The following is a 15,661-nucleotide window of genomic DNA, read 5'->3' on the forward strand; positions in this document are numbered from 1 at the left end:
CAGAGTAACGGAGGAGCCATGGGTACCTATATGGGCCCATGCTTTGCCTGCTTCTTCGCAGGTATGTGGAACAGTCCCTCTTTTGCTGCACTCACCTATCACCACCCCATCTACTTTCCCCAGCCCCACCATTCCTCTCCATTTCTGAGCTCATTTCCCCCTCCCCACTTCTGAAGAAGGGTCCTGACCAAAATGTCAACTTTCCTGTTCCTCTAATGCTGCCTGGCTTGTGGTGTTCCTCCAGCTCCATACTGTTATCTCTGACTCCAGCATCTGCAGTTCTTGCTATCTCTTGATTGTTAGTCTGTAGCTCAAGTGTTGTCTGCTGCTTAAAATTGGGTCGTCTATGTGAAGAGTAGACAGAATTCTGCAAAAAGAATCATGTTTTCTTATTTTGCATCCTAGTCATCACCAATGTAAAACTCTCAGGACTTTGAAACTAGAGGCAGTTGAAATTCATTGTATGAACAAACAGTGTGCAACCTTTATTTCAGAATCAAAACATTGACTTTCTGCTGCTTAATCTGACAGCTCAATCTAATCAGGTTGCATTGTACGACAACTACAAGTGACTAGTATGTATAAACTGCAAATGTGAAGTAGTATGACAGCACAACAGGCACTTCGGGAAACTCAAGGACAAAATAATCCCCTGGACCAGTGGATATACATGGCAAAGGAATTTGCCAGATTAACCTGAATTTTTAATCTGTTCTTTTTCCATCCCAAAACGTAAAATGATTTCCACTCTGAACAGGACATGTTGTGCAGACCTGAAGGATGGGTTATGATCATTTATACCATTACCTCTCTCTCAAAAATTTAGGAATCTCTCATTAAAACTCAAGGTTACTAGATGAAGAAGAGCTGAACACAGGACTCTGGTCTTAGAGAGAGACACACTGCATCCCATGTACCTCCAACAACCAAAGATACTTTCTTTCAGCCTTAGCTTCTTTGCTTGATGAGATCTATGATGCTGAATAGATTGGCAAGATTGATCACTGTCAACTTTAGATCTATTCTAATACCAACTATTTGCATATTATTAACACCCAAATGACATATGATTTGCACCTGATATTTTTAAACGTCTTGAAATACACATGAATTGGACAGCATTCGTGGCACAGTGGTAATGTACCTATTTTTGAACTAGGAGACTCAGTTTCAAGGTTCACCTGCCTCAGATACCTGTCATAACATGTCAGAATAGGTTGGTTCAAAATAAGTACACGTGAATTTCGCAAAGGGCACTGGTAGTGTCCCCATCTCTGAGCAAGGAGGCCTGGGTTAAAGTCCCATCTGCTGCGAATGTGTGTAACAACATTCTTGTACAGGTTGAATAAAAAGAACTCTGAATTGCTCAATTTTATATGAAACATATGGCAGTGAAACACAGAAAAATTCAGCAACATTTTTAAAAATAATTACAATCATTTTATTCCTAAGTGTTAACAACGTCCTTCATAATTCTTACTTTTTAAAAAATAATAATTTACTCATGGGATGAGAGCATAGCAGACTACACCAGCATTTCCCTGAGGGTAATTAGCAGTCAACCATATTGCTGTGGGTCTGGAGTCACACATAGGCCAGACCAGAGAAGACCACCAGTTTCCTTCCCTCAAGGACATTAGTGAACATTTCTTGAACAGACTGTGAGAAAAATATAATCCCAACATTAAACAAATCTTCAAAAATAAATCAGCCGACAAAAACAACTTGGTAAACAAAGGCTGTGCATCCCTTCATTAAATGGGCCATTTCTTACACTCTGAATATGTGGAATTTAATTTTAATGGAACATTGGAATAATCCTTTCCACGTGATTCATAGACCAGCATGTTCCACAGTTTCAGTTATAGGGAGGAAATATCACTAAAGTTTACAACATTTTCACCCAAAGTTGCCATAACGACTCTGAACTTGCATATCTTTATCATTTATATTTTAAGGAAATCTTTATAATCTGACAGTTTGAAGTGACAGATGCATGTTAACATAGAACATAGAACAATACAGCGCAGAACAGGCCCTTCGGCCCTTGATGTTGCGCCGGCCTGTGAACTAATCTAAGCCCATCCCCCTACACTATCCCATTAAGTCACTTAAAGTGCAGAATTAAAACTTTAGAAACGTAGATCCCATTATTCAAAGGGGGAGAAAGTTATTGCAGCAATGCAGATTGAAATTGCACGAGGATTGTGAAAAAATACCAGTCTACTCTGATGAAATTACCCAACAAATTGAAAGTTCTGATGGGAACCCTCTTAAAACAAAAACACCTTAAAATCAGAAAATTCAGAAGGTTCTGACTCATCTATTACAGCTACCCAGGAAAAGCTAGAACAGAGAACAGAGACAAAGAACAAAGAAAATTACAGCACAGGAACAGGCCCTTTGGCCCTCCAAGTGTGCATCGATCCAGATACTCTGTCTAAACCTGTTGAATTTTCCAAGGATCTGTATCCCTCTGCTCTCTGCCCATTCATGTATCTGTCTAGATACCACATAAATGGCGCTATCGTGCCTGCCTCTACCACCTCCGCTGGCATCACGTTCCAGGCACCCACTACCCTCTGCGTAAATAACTTTCCACGCATATTCCCCTCTCACCTTGAAATCGTGGCCCCTAGTAATTGAGTCCCCCAGTTTGAGAAAAAGCTTCTTACTATCCACCCTGTCTATACCTCTCATGATTTTGTAGACCTCAAATCAGTTCCACACTCAACCTCCCTCTTTCTGATGTAAATAATCCTAATCTACTCAACCTCTCTTCATCGCTAGTGCCCTCCATACCAGGCAACATCTTGCACACTCCTCTACACCCTCTCTAAAGCATTCACAACCTTTTGGTAATGTGGCAACCAGAACTGTACACAGTATTCCAAATGTGGTCAAACCAAAGTCCTATAGAACTGTAACATGACCTGCCAACTCTTGTAGTCAATACCCCGTCCGATGAATGAAAGCATGCCTTGTGCCTTCTTGACCACTCTGTCGACCTGCATTGCCACCTTCAGGGTACAATGGACCTGAACACACAGATCTCTCTGTGCATCAATTTTCCCCAGGGCTTTTCCGTTTACCGTATAGTTTGCTCTTGAATTGGATCTTCCAAAATGCATCATCTAGCATTTGTAAAGGTTAAAAGCCTACTCTAACCTTTGGCTAACTGTTTAGCCGAACTCTCAAACCACTACTGACCTACCTCAAATAGACTTCCCAACCTGATGGACTCAAACTGCCAGCACCTAACTCGATTGGGTCCTGACAGAAGTGATACTAATGCACCCCACTACACCTTCCACACCTAATGGACCCTGCCAGATCCAACAACACAACCTGCAGACTCAAACAAGTCAAACCTGACTCCACATCCACTTCCCATGGACCCAACCGGATATAGTTTCCCCATTCCAATACCAACACATTTGATCCTCACCAAGTACATATTCACACTTCTCCCCAATAACGACCAACATTACCCCGTTCTCCCCCAACCATGACCACCATCTTCACTTCACTTTACTTACATACTCTCTTACAGATGCTTGCAAGGGGTCTGCTGGACCTTTGAACATTAGAGTAAGGCACTCAGTTCTAGGAGGCACAGTTTTGACTATGCTCTTCTCCACTGCTGGATTTGTGGCTTCCTGCACAGGAATCTCCAGTGCAGAAGTCATCTAAAAAGGTAATAAAATGTGAGGCTGGATGAACACAGCAGGCCAAGCAGCATCTCAGGAGCACAAAAGCTGACGTTTCGGGCCTAGACCCTTCATCAGAGAGGGGGATGGGGAGAGGGAACTGGAATAAATAGGGAGAGAGGGGGAGGCAGGCCGAAGATGGAGAGTAGAGATTCCCCGAGGTTGGTCCGGAGGGAGGAGGGTAACTTCTTCAGGTTAGGCATCCCTGGAAGAGGCTTCGCAGTGAGGTTAAAATAGTATCAGAGATAATGGGAACTGCAGATGCTGGAGAACCTCAGGGAATCTCTACTCTCCATCTTCGGTCCGCCTCCCCCTCTCTCCCTATTTATTCCAGTTCCCTCTCCCCATCCCCCTCTCTGATGAAGGGTCTAGGCCCGAAACGTCAGCTTTTGTGCTCCTGAGATGCTGCTTGGCCTGCTGTGTTCATCCAGCCTCACATTTTATTATCTTGGAATTCTCCAGCATCTGCAGTTCCCATTATCTCTCATCTAAAAGGTACGTGGGTTTTTGGTCTAACATGATGCCGGTTTGAAAGACCGTTTGTGACACTGATAGAATATCTGGGCAATTCAGCATTCAATCTTTAGGATCAACCTGAATTTCCAGCTGCAAACCAGCACAAAATATATCATTACTGGATGGCATTGTCCAATGACTCAGTCAATTGTTAGAAGCCTAACTGACCAATCTTTGAAGTTTACTTACTGTCTTGCAAAATCCTCATGTTCCCTCATAATTTATTTCATTTAAACCTCAAAGAGGGGTGACCTTATAGAAATTTCTAAAATCATGAGGGGCATGGCTGGGGTGATTGGTCAAGATCTTTTCCCCAGGGTAGAGGAGTCCAAAACTAAAGGGCATAGGTTTTAAGTGAGAGGGGAAGATTTAAAAAGGATCTAAGGGTCAACCTTTTCTCGTGCAGGAAATGGTGTGCATATGGAATGAGCAGCCAGAAGAAGCGTGGAGGCTGGTACATTAGAACATTTAAAAGGCATCTGGATGAGTATATGAATAGGAAACGTTTAGAGGGATACGGGCCAAATGCTAGAAAATGGGACTAGATTAATTTAGGATATCTGGTTGGCATGCACGAGTTGGACTGAAGGGTCTGTTTCTGTGTTGTATATCTCTATGACTCTATAAGATTTGTAAGAGCCCCTCTCCACAAAGCAATCAAGCTTCTTTTGTTAACTCAGCAAAGTGAGAACCATTGGAAGCACAAACCAATCATTCTCCCTTCCTGATCACTGTGTTGATGTGCTAATCCACTGCATCACATCTAGTGCAACTAATTTAAAAATTGGTTAAAAGATTTGACTGCAGGTCAAAGGACCAAACTAATTGAAAAACATTATTAGCTCACCATTTCATAAAAACACACCATATAATGTTAATTTGCCAAGTTTTTTTTTCTTTATTCATTCACAGGATGAGGGCATCACTGGTGAGGCAACATTTATTGCCCATCCCTAATTGCCCAGAGGTCAGTTAAGCGTCAACCACATTGCTGTGTTTTCTGGAGTCACATGTAGGCCAGGCGAGGTAAGGATGGCAGTTTCCTTTTGTAAAGGACATTAGTGAACCAGATGGGTTTTCCTGACAATCGACAATGGATGCACGATCATCCTCAGATTCTTAATTCCAGATATTGATTGAATTCAAATCCCACCATCTGCCATGGTGGGATTCGAACCTGGGTCCCCAGAACGTTATCTGAGAGTCTGGATTAACAGTCCAGTAATAATACCGCGAGGCCATCGCCTCCCTGTACCAGGAAATAGTCAGCTATGTACTAGGAAATAACATAAATAAATATGCAATAACAAGTAGCAGAGAGCAAGACATCAGTAATTCATCAACATTGAATTACTCCATTCGTTCCACAGAAGTAAATGCTACAACAGATCACAAAACAGCAATGGAATTTCTCAATTTTAAGTACCTTACATGTGGGACCATACACTATTTCCTTTAATTGTTCAGATTGAGCATCTTTGTCTTAAACTGTTCAGATCAAGAGAGAGTAGTAACATAGCAGCATTTACATATCAAATAATACCCAGGTAGTTGAGAGTTAGAGGAAAGCAGCGGGTCAGGCAGCGTCAGAGGAACAGGAAAGTCAACGTTTTGGGTCAAGACCCTTCATATGTTCCTCTGATTCTGCCTGAGCTGCGGTGTTCCTGCAGCTCCACACTGTGATGCCGACTCCAGCATCTACAGTTCTTGCTATCTCTGAATAATTTGCGTCTAGATGGATGGAGGAACAACGTACCCCATTGTTTTTTCTCCCCTCCCTTTTGTCACCCACAAAGGCAAGAATTTTGCTGGAATTCAGTTCTACAGTTATCATAGTCCTCCACGATGTCATCCAAACGCCTATTTTTCATCATTTGAGTTGATAGATCAGTGTTGGCAAATAACTCAATCGCACAGAATGATGTTAACTTAGCCTGATAGTGTACTTACCCAAATGTCCATATTGTGCACCTCAGTAAAGGTCTACATAAAATTCAGTAATGATCTTCCTTGTACCTCACTAGTTTGCAGACATCTTTTTTAAGAAAATATTATTTGTCGTTGAGATATGGCGATTGTTGATGAGGTTATTATTTATGCCCACCCCTGATTTTGCTTGAAAAGGTATCGATGAGTCCATTTCTTTTACTGCTGACGGTACACTGACAATGCTGTGAGGGGGGGAATTTTGACCTAGCAAAAGTTAAGGAGCAACATTATAGTACCAAGTCAGACCGATATGTGCCTGAGAGGCAAACTTATAAATGGTCATGTATTCACTCAAAATTGAACAGAATTGTGAAATAACCCTGAAACCATCATATTCTGCACATCCAAAGATGTGCAGGCATTTTTTTTAAGCTTAGATTAGATTAGATTCCCTGCAGTGTGGAAACAGGCCCTTCGACCCAACAAGTTCACACTGCCTCTTGCAGCATCCCACCCAGACCCATCCCCCTATAGCCCACACACCCCTAAACACTACGGGAAATTTAGCATGGCCGATCCACCTAACCTGCACATCTTTGGACTGTGGGAGGAAACCGGAGCATCCGGAGAATACCCACACAGACACGGGGAGAATGTGCAAACTTCGCACAGACAGTTGTCCAAGGCTAGAATCGAACCTGGGTCCCTGGTGCTGTGAGGCTGCAGTCCTAACCACTGAGCCACCGTGCCGCCCTAGTTTAGGTGGATTGGCCACGCTAAATTGCCTGTAATGTTCAGGGATGCCTAGATTAGGTGGGTCAAAGGGGGATGGGTCTGGGGAGATGCTCTGAGGGTTCGTTTGGACTTGTTGGGCCAAAGGGCATGTTTCGAAACTGTAGGGATTCTCTGATTCTATGATATGATTCTACTCGAACTGGAGTAGGGATTTTGTGTTAAAACAAGGTTCTTAAATATGTTAAAAGCATGTCTCAGAGATACAAGAAAGAGTTAACCAAGTTAGAGTAGGAGAAGAAATTAAAAGATATGACAGTTAATAAACCATTATAAACACTTAAAACATTGAAAAGAAACCCACAGATTGACAACTGTGCAGATTCTCTTCCAAACTATTAGGAAATTGAGAAGTACTTTTACTCACACCCTCTGCTTGACCAAAGCAGCTAGGAAGGAAACTGCAGAGAAAGTGAGCAATTACGGGGTCTGTTAAAGAATCTGAGTCTTAGAACATAGAACATAGAAAGTAGAAAAGTACAGCACAGTACAGGCCCTCCGGCCCAAATCCAAAGCTAAAATAACCTAACCTACACTCCCCTCAATTCACTGCTGTCCATGTGCATGTCCAGTAGTCGCTTAAATGGCACTAATAACTCTGCTTCCATGACTTCCACTGGCAAAGTATTCCATGCGCTCACAACTCTCTGGGTGAAGAATCTCTCTCTGACGTCTCCTCTATACCTTCCTCCTAACACCTTAAAACAATGATCCCTCATGACAGTCAATCCGGCCCTGGGGAAAGGTCTCCGGCTATCGACTCTATCCATGCCTCTCATTACCTTCTACACCTCAAACAGGTCACCTCTTTTCCTCCTTCTCTTCAGAGAGAAAAGTCCAAGTTCAGTCAACCTCTCTTCGTAAGACAAGTCCTCCAGTCCAGGCAGCATCCTGGTAAACCTCCTTTGCACCCTCTCCAAAGCCTCCACATCTTTCCTATAATAGGGCGACCAGAACTGGACACAGTATTCCAAGTGTGGTCTCACCAGGGTTTTGCAGAGCTGCAGCATAACCTCACGGCTCTTAAACTCGATCCCCCTGTTAAATGAAAGCCAAAACACCATATGCTTTCTTAACAACCTTATCCACCTGGGTGGCAACTTTGAGGGAGCTATGCACTTGAACACCAAGATCCCGCCGTTCCTCCACACTGCCGAGAATCCTGCCTTTAATCCTATATTCAGCATTTAAGTTCGACCTTCCAAAATGCATCACTTTGCATTTATCCAGGTTGAACCCCATCTGCCATTTCTCAGCCCAGCTCTGCATACTGTCAATGTTTCACTGAAGCCTGCAATAGCCCTCAATACTATCAACGGCACCTCCAACCTTTGTGTCATCAGCAAACATACTAACTCACCCCTCAACCTCTTCATTCAAATCATTTATAAAAACTACAAAGAGCGGAGACCCAAGAACAGAGCCCTGCGGGACACCACTCAGCACTGACCTCCAGGCAGAATACTTAATATCTACAACCACTCTCTGCCTCCTGTCAGCCAACCAATTCTGAATCAAGACAGCCAAATCTCCCTGTATCCCATACCTCCTGACTTTATGAATGAGCCTGCCATGGGGAACCTTATCAAATGCCTTGCTGCAGGAAAAGGATCAAGAGCCTGCTCTGAAATGCTGGGTTAAGTGGCATAGCAGTTTATTAATAAAGACTTCTTGTCGAGTCAACAAGAAATGTATCTTTGCAAGTAGACAGTTGGGCCAGGTGAGTGAATGCATCAATGGCAATAAGTACCACCTATCAAATGTTGCCAAAACAGGTGACATTTTAGCTTCTAAGAGCCGATAAGAAGATTGGTTGTTACATCACATATCAGTGACTCTGGACGTTATCATGTAGGACAAACAAATCCACAACGCAAGGGAACTGGTGAAGCATTAGCAGTGGAATGTCTGACCTGAATCTGTTCAGCCTTGTAGAGGAAAAAGCAATGCAGACTGCAGGAGCAATTATAGATGATAAGGCTGTAATGGTCAGGTGATAAGTGTGAGAATGCAACTAATTTGGTGTTGCCACATGGCCACAGAGAAGGCATGCAAAGAAATGTGATCCAAAATTTAGATAATTACACTAATAAGAAATGTTTAGAGGGATACAGACCAAGCGCAGGCTAGTGTGTTTAAGGTTAGTTTGGAAAGAATCATGGTAATGAGATGGGGAGACAAACTTTCTGTCTTCAATTTCCAATGCAAAATGCACATAGCAAACATGATCTCTACACCTGAAAAAAATCAATTGTATGTTGTGCATAGTATATTTGGTCATTGAGTTCTGCTGTTGAACAATGCTGAACATATTGTTTAAACAGTGACATTATATCAGATATATATTAAATTGAACATGGTCATTTGGAGATGCACAGAAGGTGTCAGTTGGCAAAATGAGTGAGCATGTTATGTTATTTGTATATTCTTTATCAGAACTCATCTGTTAAGGGGATTACAAGTATCTTTATCAACCTCTAACTCATTACTCTTTTCTGGAATCTATTATGAACTTCATATTTTGAGCATCTGGAATTTTTTATTTATTTGTATAGCAAATAATACATTCAATTAATTTCATATACAACTGGCTGGAACACAAAGGAACAACAAATTTAACATTGCTGCTGAAATAACATTTGGAAAGGAATAAAACACATAAGCGATCAAATAAACATGGTCTCGTAGCCTCGACAAACCCAGAACCACTAGCCAGAAACATTTTAATAAATGATTTTCTCTTTTATTTAATTTCCCTACAGTGCTGTTACCTTTGCTGATTTTAAATTGATCACTGTCCAGTTACGTAGGGTTAAAACAAATAAAATTATATCTGTGTAACATTTTCTTGTGTTCCAAAGCTCTTGACAACCAGTAAATACTTCAGAGATGCAAGTGAATACAGCAGTCAACTTACACAGTCATAAGATAAATACTGACCAGGATATTGAAAGAACTGCTCTTCTCTTTGAACAGCAGAAGTAACACTTATAAAGAACCTTTCATATAATAATATCCTCAGCTTCTTCAGCTGAGCTTTGTAGAACAAAGTTAGGTACAAACAACATCTGGGCTGTTTGGGTTCATTTTTAGCGGTATTTTAAACAAGAAAGAGAAGTTTTTAGGGAAGTAATTCCAGGACTTTGATCATAGACAGTTGAAAGCACAGCACCTACATTGCAACAATTAAAGACAGGCATGGTGAAGAGACCAGAACTAGTTCGACCATAAGATCACATGATCAAATGATCATAGGAGCATAATTAGGCCATTCAGCCTATCAAAACTGCTCTGCCATTCAATAATGGCTGATGTGTTTCTCAAGCTAATTCTCCTGCCTTCTCCCTTTGCCAATCAAGAACCTATCTATCTGTCAATGGTTTGGCCTCCAAAACTTTCTGCGGCAATAAGTTCCACAGATTAAACTGTACTCTCTCTGAAGAAATTCCTTCTCATCTCAGTTCCAAAGGGTCTCCAATCATTAATGAGGCTGCGCCCTCAGATCCAAGTTTCTCCTATCAATGGAAATATCTTCTCTACATCAACTCAAGCTAGACCTCTTAGTATTCTCTAAGTTACAATTAGATCACCCTCTTCATCCTTCTTAACTCCATTGAGTATAGATCCAGAGTCCTCAATCCCTCCTCACATGATAAGCCCTTCATCCCTGAGATCATTCTTGTCAACCTCTTCTGGATCCTGCTCCAACTCTAGCACATCCTTCTTTAGATACTGGACCCAAAACTGTTCACAATATTCCAAATGCAGTCTGACCAGATCCTTATTCAGACTCACCAGTACACCTCTGCTCTTGTATTCTAGTCCTCTTGAAATGAATACTAACTTTGCATTTGACTTCCTAACTGCCAACTGAACCTGCATGTTAACAGAGTGCTGAACTAGGACTCCAAATCCTTTGTGCTTCAGATTTCCAAAGCCTTTCGCTGTTTTGAAAATAGTCCAGGCCCCTATTCCTCCCACCAAAGTGCACAATCTTACACTTCCCTGCTTTGTATTCCATCTGCCACTTCTCTGCCCACTTGTCCACGTATGTCCAAGTCTTTTTGCAACCACCCCATTTCTTCAATGCTACTTGCCCCTCCACCTATCTTTGCTTCATCTGCAATTTAGCAACAACACCCTCAGTTCTTTCATCCATATCCTTAATGTATAATAAAAATAGCTGTGGTATTCCACTAGTCACTAGCTGCCATCCTGAAAAAGACCCCTTTATCTCAACGCTTTGCTTTCTATTAATCAGCCACTCCTATATCCATGCCAATTACCTTGTCCCTAACACTATGGGCTCTTACTTTGTTTAGCAGCCTCTTGAGCATCATCTTGTCAAAGGCCTTTTGGAAATCCAAACAGATCATCGTAGAATCATCAAACATGGGTCTCTGGCACTGTGAGGCAGCAGTGCTAACCACTGAGCCATCATGTCCACTGGCTCTCCTTTATCTACTTCCTCAAAGAATTCTAACAGATTTGTCAGGCATGACATCCCTTTGATGAAGCCATACGGATTCCACACTTTTTTCCATGCACTTCCCAAATGTCATCCTTAACAACTGACTCTAAAATCCTACCTATGACAAGGTCAGGCCAATTGGCCTATAGTTTCCTGCCTCCTTCCCTTCTTAAACAGGGGTCTTACATTAGCCAGTTTTCAGTCCTCTGGGACCCTCGCTAACTCTAGTGATTCCTGAAAGTTGATTGTAAATATTGAGGGTTGTGGTGCTGGAGGAGATTACAAAGATAGTGAAGGATGAGACCATGAGTGGAACTGAAAATAATATTAAGCATTTAAAAACCTGACTGGCAGCCAATACCAGACATCAAGTACAAAGCAATCTGAAAGGATCTAGGTGTGAGTAAGAACTTGAACTGCAAGCAGTTGGATGACCTACAGAGGAGTCGAGAATGTGGGAGGTCAGCCATGGTATCTCTTATGCCCATCTCAGAAGGCATTGCAAGATAATAAAATGTGAGGCTGGATGAACACAGCAGGCCAAGCAGCATCTCAGGAGCACAAAAGCTGATGTTTCGGGCCTAGACCCTTCATGATTTTATTATCTTGGAATTCTCCAGCATCTGCAGTTCCCATTATCTCAGAAGGCATTGCCTTGGTTTAATTCAGAGATCAGATCCGAAGAAGCAGAAAGTTTGCTGTAACATTGTAGCACTGGAACAATTATGGGAATTGGCAGGAGAGAGATCATTAACGGATCATGACCACAACAAAAATAAGATACAGCACCTATTACACCGTAAAAATTCAACAACTTAATGACAAGAAAAGAAAACCAGCAAAGAAATAGATAAGACTGCAGAGAAACTATATTTTGAAAAGAAGTCATACCTTATAAAGAATCTAAATGGTATTTAAATATGCTTGGCTGAGTTTGTTCAAAGTATGCAATTTCCAAGCGTTTATTTGAAAGGTCATCTTTAATAATCTGCTACTAACCACCCCCTTATTCGTTACTGGATTCTAAATGGATTGTTTCTCTCTTGCACAACCTATTCACTCTGCTCCTGTGGCCCATTTACAAAATTAATATTGCATCCAACTGGCACCAGTCACACCTTCAGTGAATATAAGTGCATGCAAATAAATGCACCTTAAAAACCCAAAAGCAACAAGGCTTCAAACACACGAGAGAAGCATTTTCCCCTACAAAAAAATTCACAAGAGTCCTCCTCTTTCACAAAGTAAAACGAAAGCTGACAGGACCGACTAATATCCCAATGCGTTCCTGTTAAGAGGGAGCAAAGAAGCAGCGTTTACCTGAAAGAGTGGAGTTAATGTTCTGGCTGTTGTGGAAAGATCCCATCCTAAGGCTCTCCTGAATTTGTCGTTTCTGTAGCTTTCACTTTGAGCAACTACCGTATTCAGACGGACAGCTCAGACCGCCAATCATTTGGCAGGAGGAAGGATGTGGCTGACGCTGGCCCAGCAATAGCCAAGTGGGAAGTGAAATACGTCTTCTGAGAGCCAACGTAGGAACATAACAAGGCACTTTGCTAAAAGCTATTCTTTAATATGGGTGCTATAGGATGCGACATTTAAGTGTTCCATGTACAAAGTATAATATTTTAGGAAACGACCTAATGATAAATATATTAGAAGTAGGACTATGCACAATGTAAGCATGTGGCTGAATCTGGAACAAACGGGAGTCGAAGATTGTGGAGAGCAGACCGGAATTTGGAGTTAAATCAAACCAGCCATGTCGATTGCATTGAATGATGGAGTCAGGTCGACGGTTCGAATGACCTGCATTTTGATGTTCTTATTTTAACTGAGGAAGACGGGGTTGGGGTCCTATCATTCACTTATCAGTTGCCAGAATTAAAGAGAACACTTCTTAAAGATCTAAGCATTTAAAACTATGTTTTAAAAGTAACGATAAGAGTTTTAAAAATACATTGTACGGGATATGGGCATCACGAGCAAGGCCAGGATGTGTTGCCCACTCCCAAATTCAGTTGTGAATTCATTAGTATCTTGAACCATTGCAGTCCGTGTGATGTGGGTACACTATCAGTGCTGCCAGGAAGAGTGTTTCAGGAGTTTGAGTCGGCAAAAGTGAAGGACTGGCAATATAGTTCCTCGTAACAATGGTATGTGACTTGAGGGTGTGACTGGCTGGGCCTGCATTTATTGCCCATCCCTGGTTGTTTTTCAGAAAGTGGTGCCTTGAATTGTTGAAGTTCACATGTGCTGTAGTTTAAGATTAGGGTTATACCCGCAATGGTGTAATGGAGAGAAGTTCAGGATTTTGACCCAGTTTCACTGAAGAAGCAACAATATATTTCTGAGTCAGGATGATGGGTGGCTTGGTGGGAAACTTGCATGGAGTCGTGTTCCCATGTTTCGATTGCCCTCATCTTTCTCGATGGAAGTGGTTGTGGCTTTGAAAGGTGGTGTTGAGGGAACTTTGGTGAATTTCTGCAGTGCATCTTATAGCTGGTGCACACCACTGCGAGTGAGCTTTGGTGATGGATGGAGTGAGTGTTTGTGAATGTGGATTCAATCAAGTTGGCTACTTGAGTGTTGTTGAACCACTCATCCAGGCAAGTTAGCAATATTCCAACACAATCCTGACTTGTGTCTTGTAACTGGTGGACAGGTTTTGGTGAGTCAGGAGGTGAGTTACTTGTTGAATGATCCCCAGCCTCTGACCAGCTCTTGTAACCAAGAGATTCTTTACATATTCTTTATATTGATCAGTTCAGTTTGTCATCAATGGTAACCTTCAGGATGCTGATAGTCGGGGATTCAGTGATGGTAACAACATTGAATGTCAATGGGCAATGGTTAGATTTGTTTCTTAGTGGAGATGGTCATTGTTTGGCATTTGTGGGAAATGAATTTTACTTGTCACTTTTCAGTCTAAGTCTGGATATTGTCCAAGTCTTCTTGGAGTGTTTCAGTATTTGAGGAGTCATGAATGGAACTGAACATTCATCAACATCATCAGCAAATGTCCCCACTTCTAGCCTTATGTTGGAGGGAAAATCATTGAAGTAGCTGAAGGTGGTTGGGCCTAGGACACAATGCTGAGGAACTCCTGGAACTGAGATGACTGACCTCCAAAAACCATGACCATCTTCCTTTGTGCAAGGTATGATTCCAGCCAGAGAGCTTTCCTCCTCATTCCCATTAGATACCAGTTCCATTTAGCTTGGGATCCTTGATGCTACTCTCAATCGAATGTAGCTTTGATTCAAGGACAGTCACTGTCATCTCTGGAATTGAGCCATTTTGTCCAGGTATAAACCAAGGTTGCAATGAGATCAAGAACCTGGCATAACACAAATTGAGCATTACTGAACAGGTTATTGCTGAGCAGGTGCTGCTTAATGGCATTGTTAATGATACTTTCCATCACTTTATCAATGATCAAGAGTTGACGCACGAGACAATAATTGGCTGAGTTAGATTTGTCCCGTTATTTTGTGCGTAGAACATAGCTGGGCAATTTTCCACATTGGATGCTAGTAGCAAAGCTGTACTGGGACAGTTTGGCTAGTGTGCAGCAGGTTTTGGAGCAAAGATCGTCAGTACTATTGCTGGGATTTTGTCAAGGCCTATATCCTTTGTAGTTTTGAATGGCTCCAACAGTTTCTTGAAATCACACAGAGTGAACTGACTTGGCTGAAAACTAACATCTGTGATGTTGGGGAATATCTGGAAGAGGCTCAGATTGTTCATCTGAACTTGGCCCTTCTGGTTGAAGATAGTTGCAAATACCTTGGTGCTATCTTTTACACTGAGCTGGGCTCCCCTATCATTGAAAGTGGGGATATTTGTGGAGTCTTCTCTTTCAGTGAGTTGTTCAATCATCCATGACCAAGCACAATTGGATGTGACAGGATTGGTCCATTGATTGTGGAATTGCTTCGCTCTTTCTATTACTTGCTGTGTGGCCTGCCAGTAGACATGTTTTATATCTTCACCAGATGGATTTCTTGTTTTTACGTATGACTGGTGCTGCTCCTGATGTGCCCTCCTGCACTCTGTACTGTGTCTGGTTCGATCCCCTGTCTGACAGAAATGGCAGAAAATGGGAATGTGGGGAAATGTGCCAGGCTCTGAGTTTGCAGATTGTACTAGAGTTCAATTCTGTTGCTGCTGGTGGCTCATAGCACCTCAAAGTTCCAATCTTGATTTGCTAGACCTATTTGAAGTCTGTCCCATTTAGCTC

At 42.0% G+C, this 15,661-nt stretch overlaps 1 protein-coding gene across 1 annotated transcript in view; it reads right to left on the reverse strand.

Annotated features, from left to right (window-relative positions):
* Positions 1 to 12,848, reverse strand: part of LOC125447543 (inactive ubiquitin thioesterase OTULINL-like) — a 51,006-nt gene extending 38,158 nt beyond the window's left edge. Inside the window, exon 1 of the mRNA XM_048522019.2 lies at positions 12,739 to 12,848. Coding sequence (XP_048377976.1) covers positions 12,739 to 12,784 — 46 coding nt within the window. The 5' untranslated portion in view covers positions 12,785 to 12,848. The remainder of the gene's footprint in view (positions 1 to 12,738) is intronic.
* Between the last annotated feature and the right edge of the window lie 2,813 nt (positions 12,849 to 15,661).

The sequence above is a fragment of the Stegostoma tigrinum genome, chromosome 2 (genome assembly GCF_030684315.1).
Source record: "Stegostoma tigrinum isolate sSteTig4 chromosome 2, sSteTig4.hap1, whole genome shotgun sequence".
Lineage (NCBI taxonomy): Eukaryota > Metazoa > Chordata > Chondrichthyes > Orectolobiformes > Stegostomatidae > Stegostoma > Stegostoma tigrinum.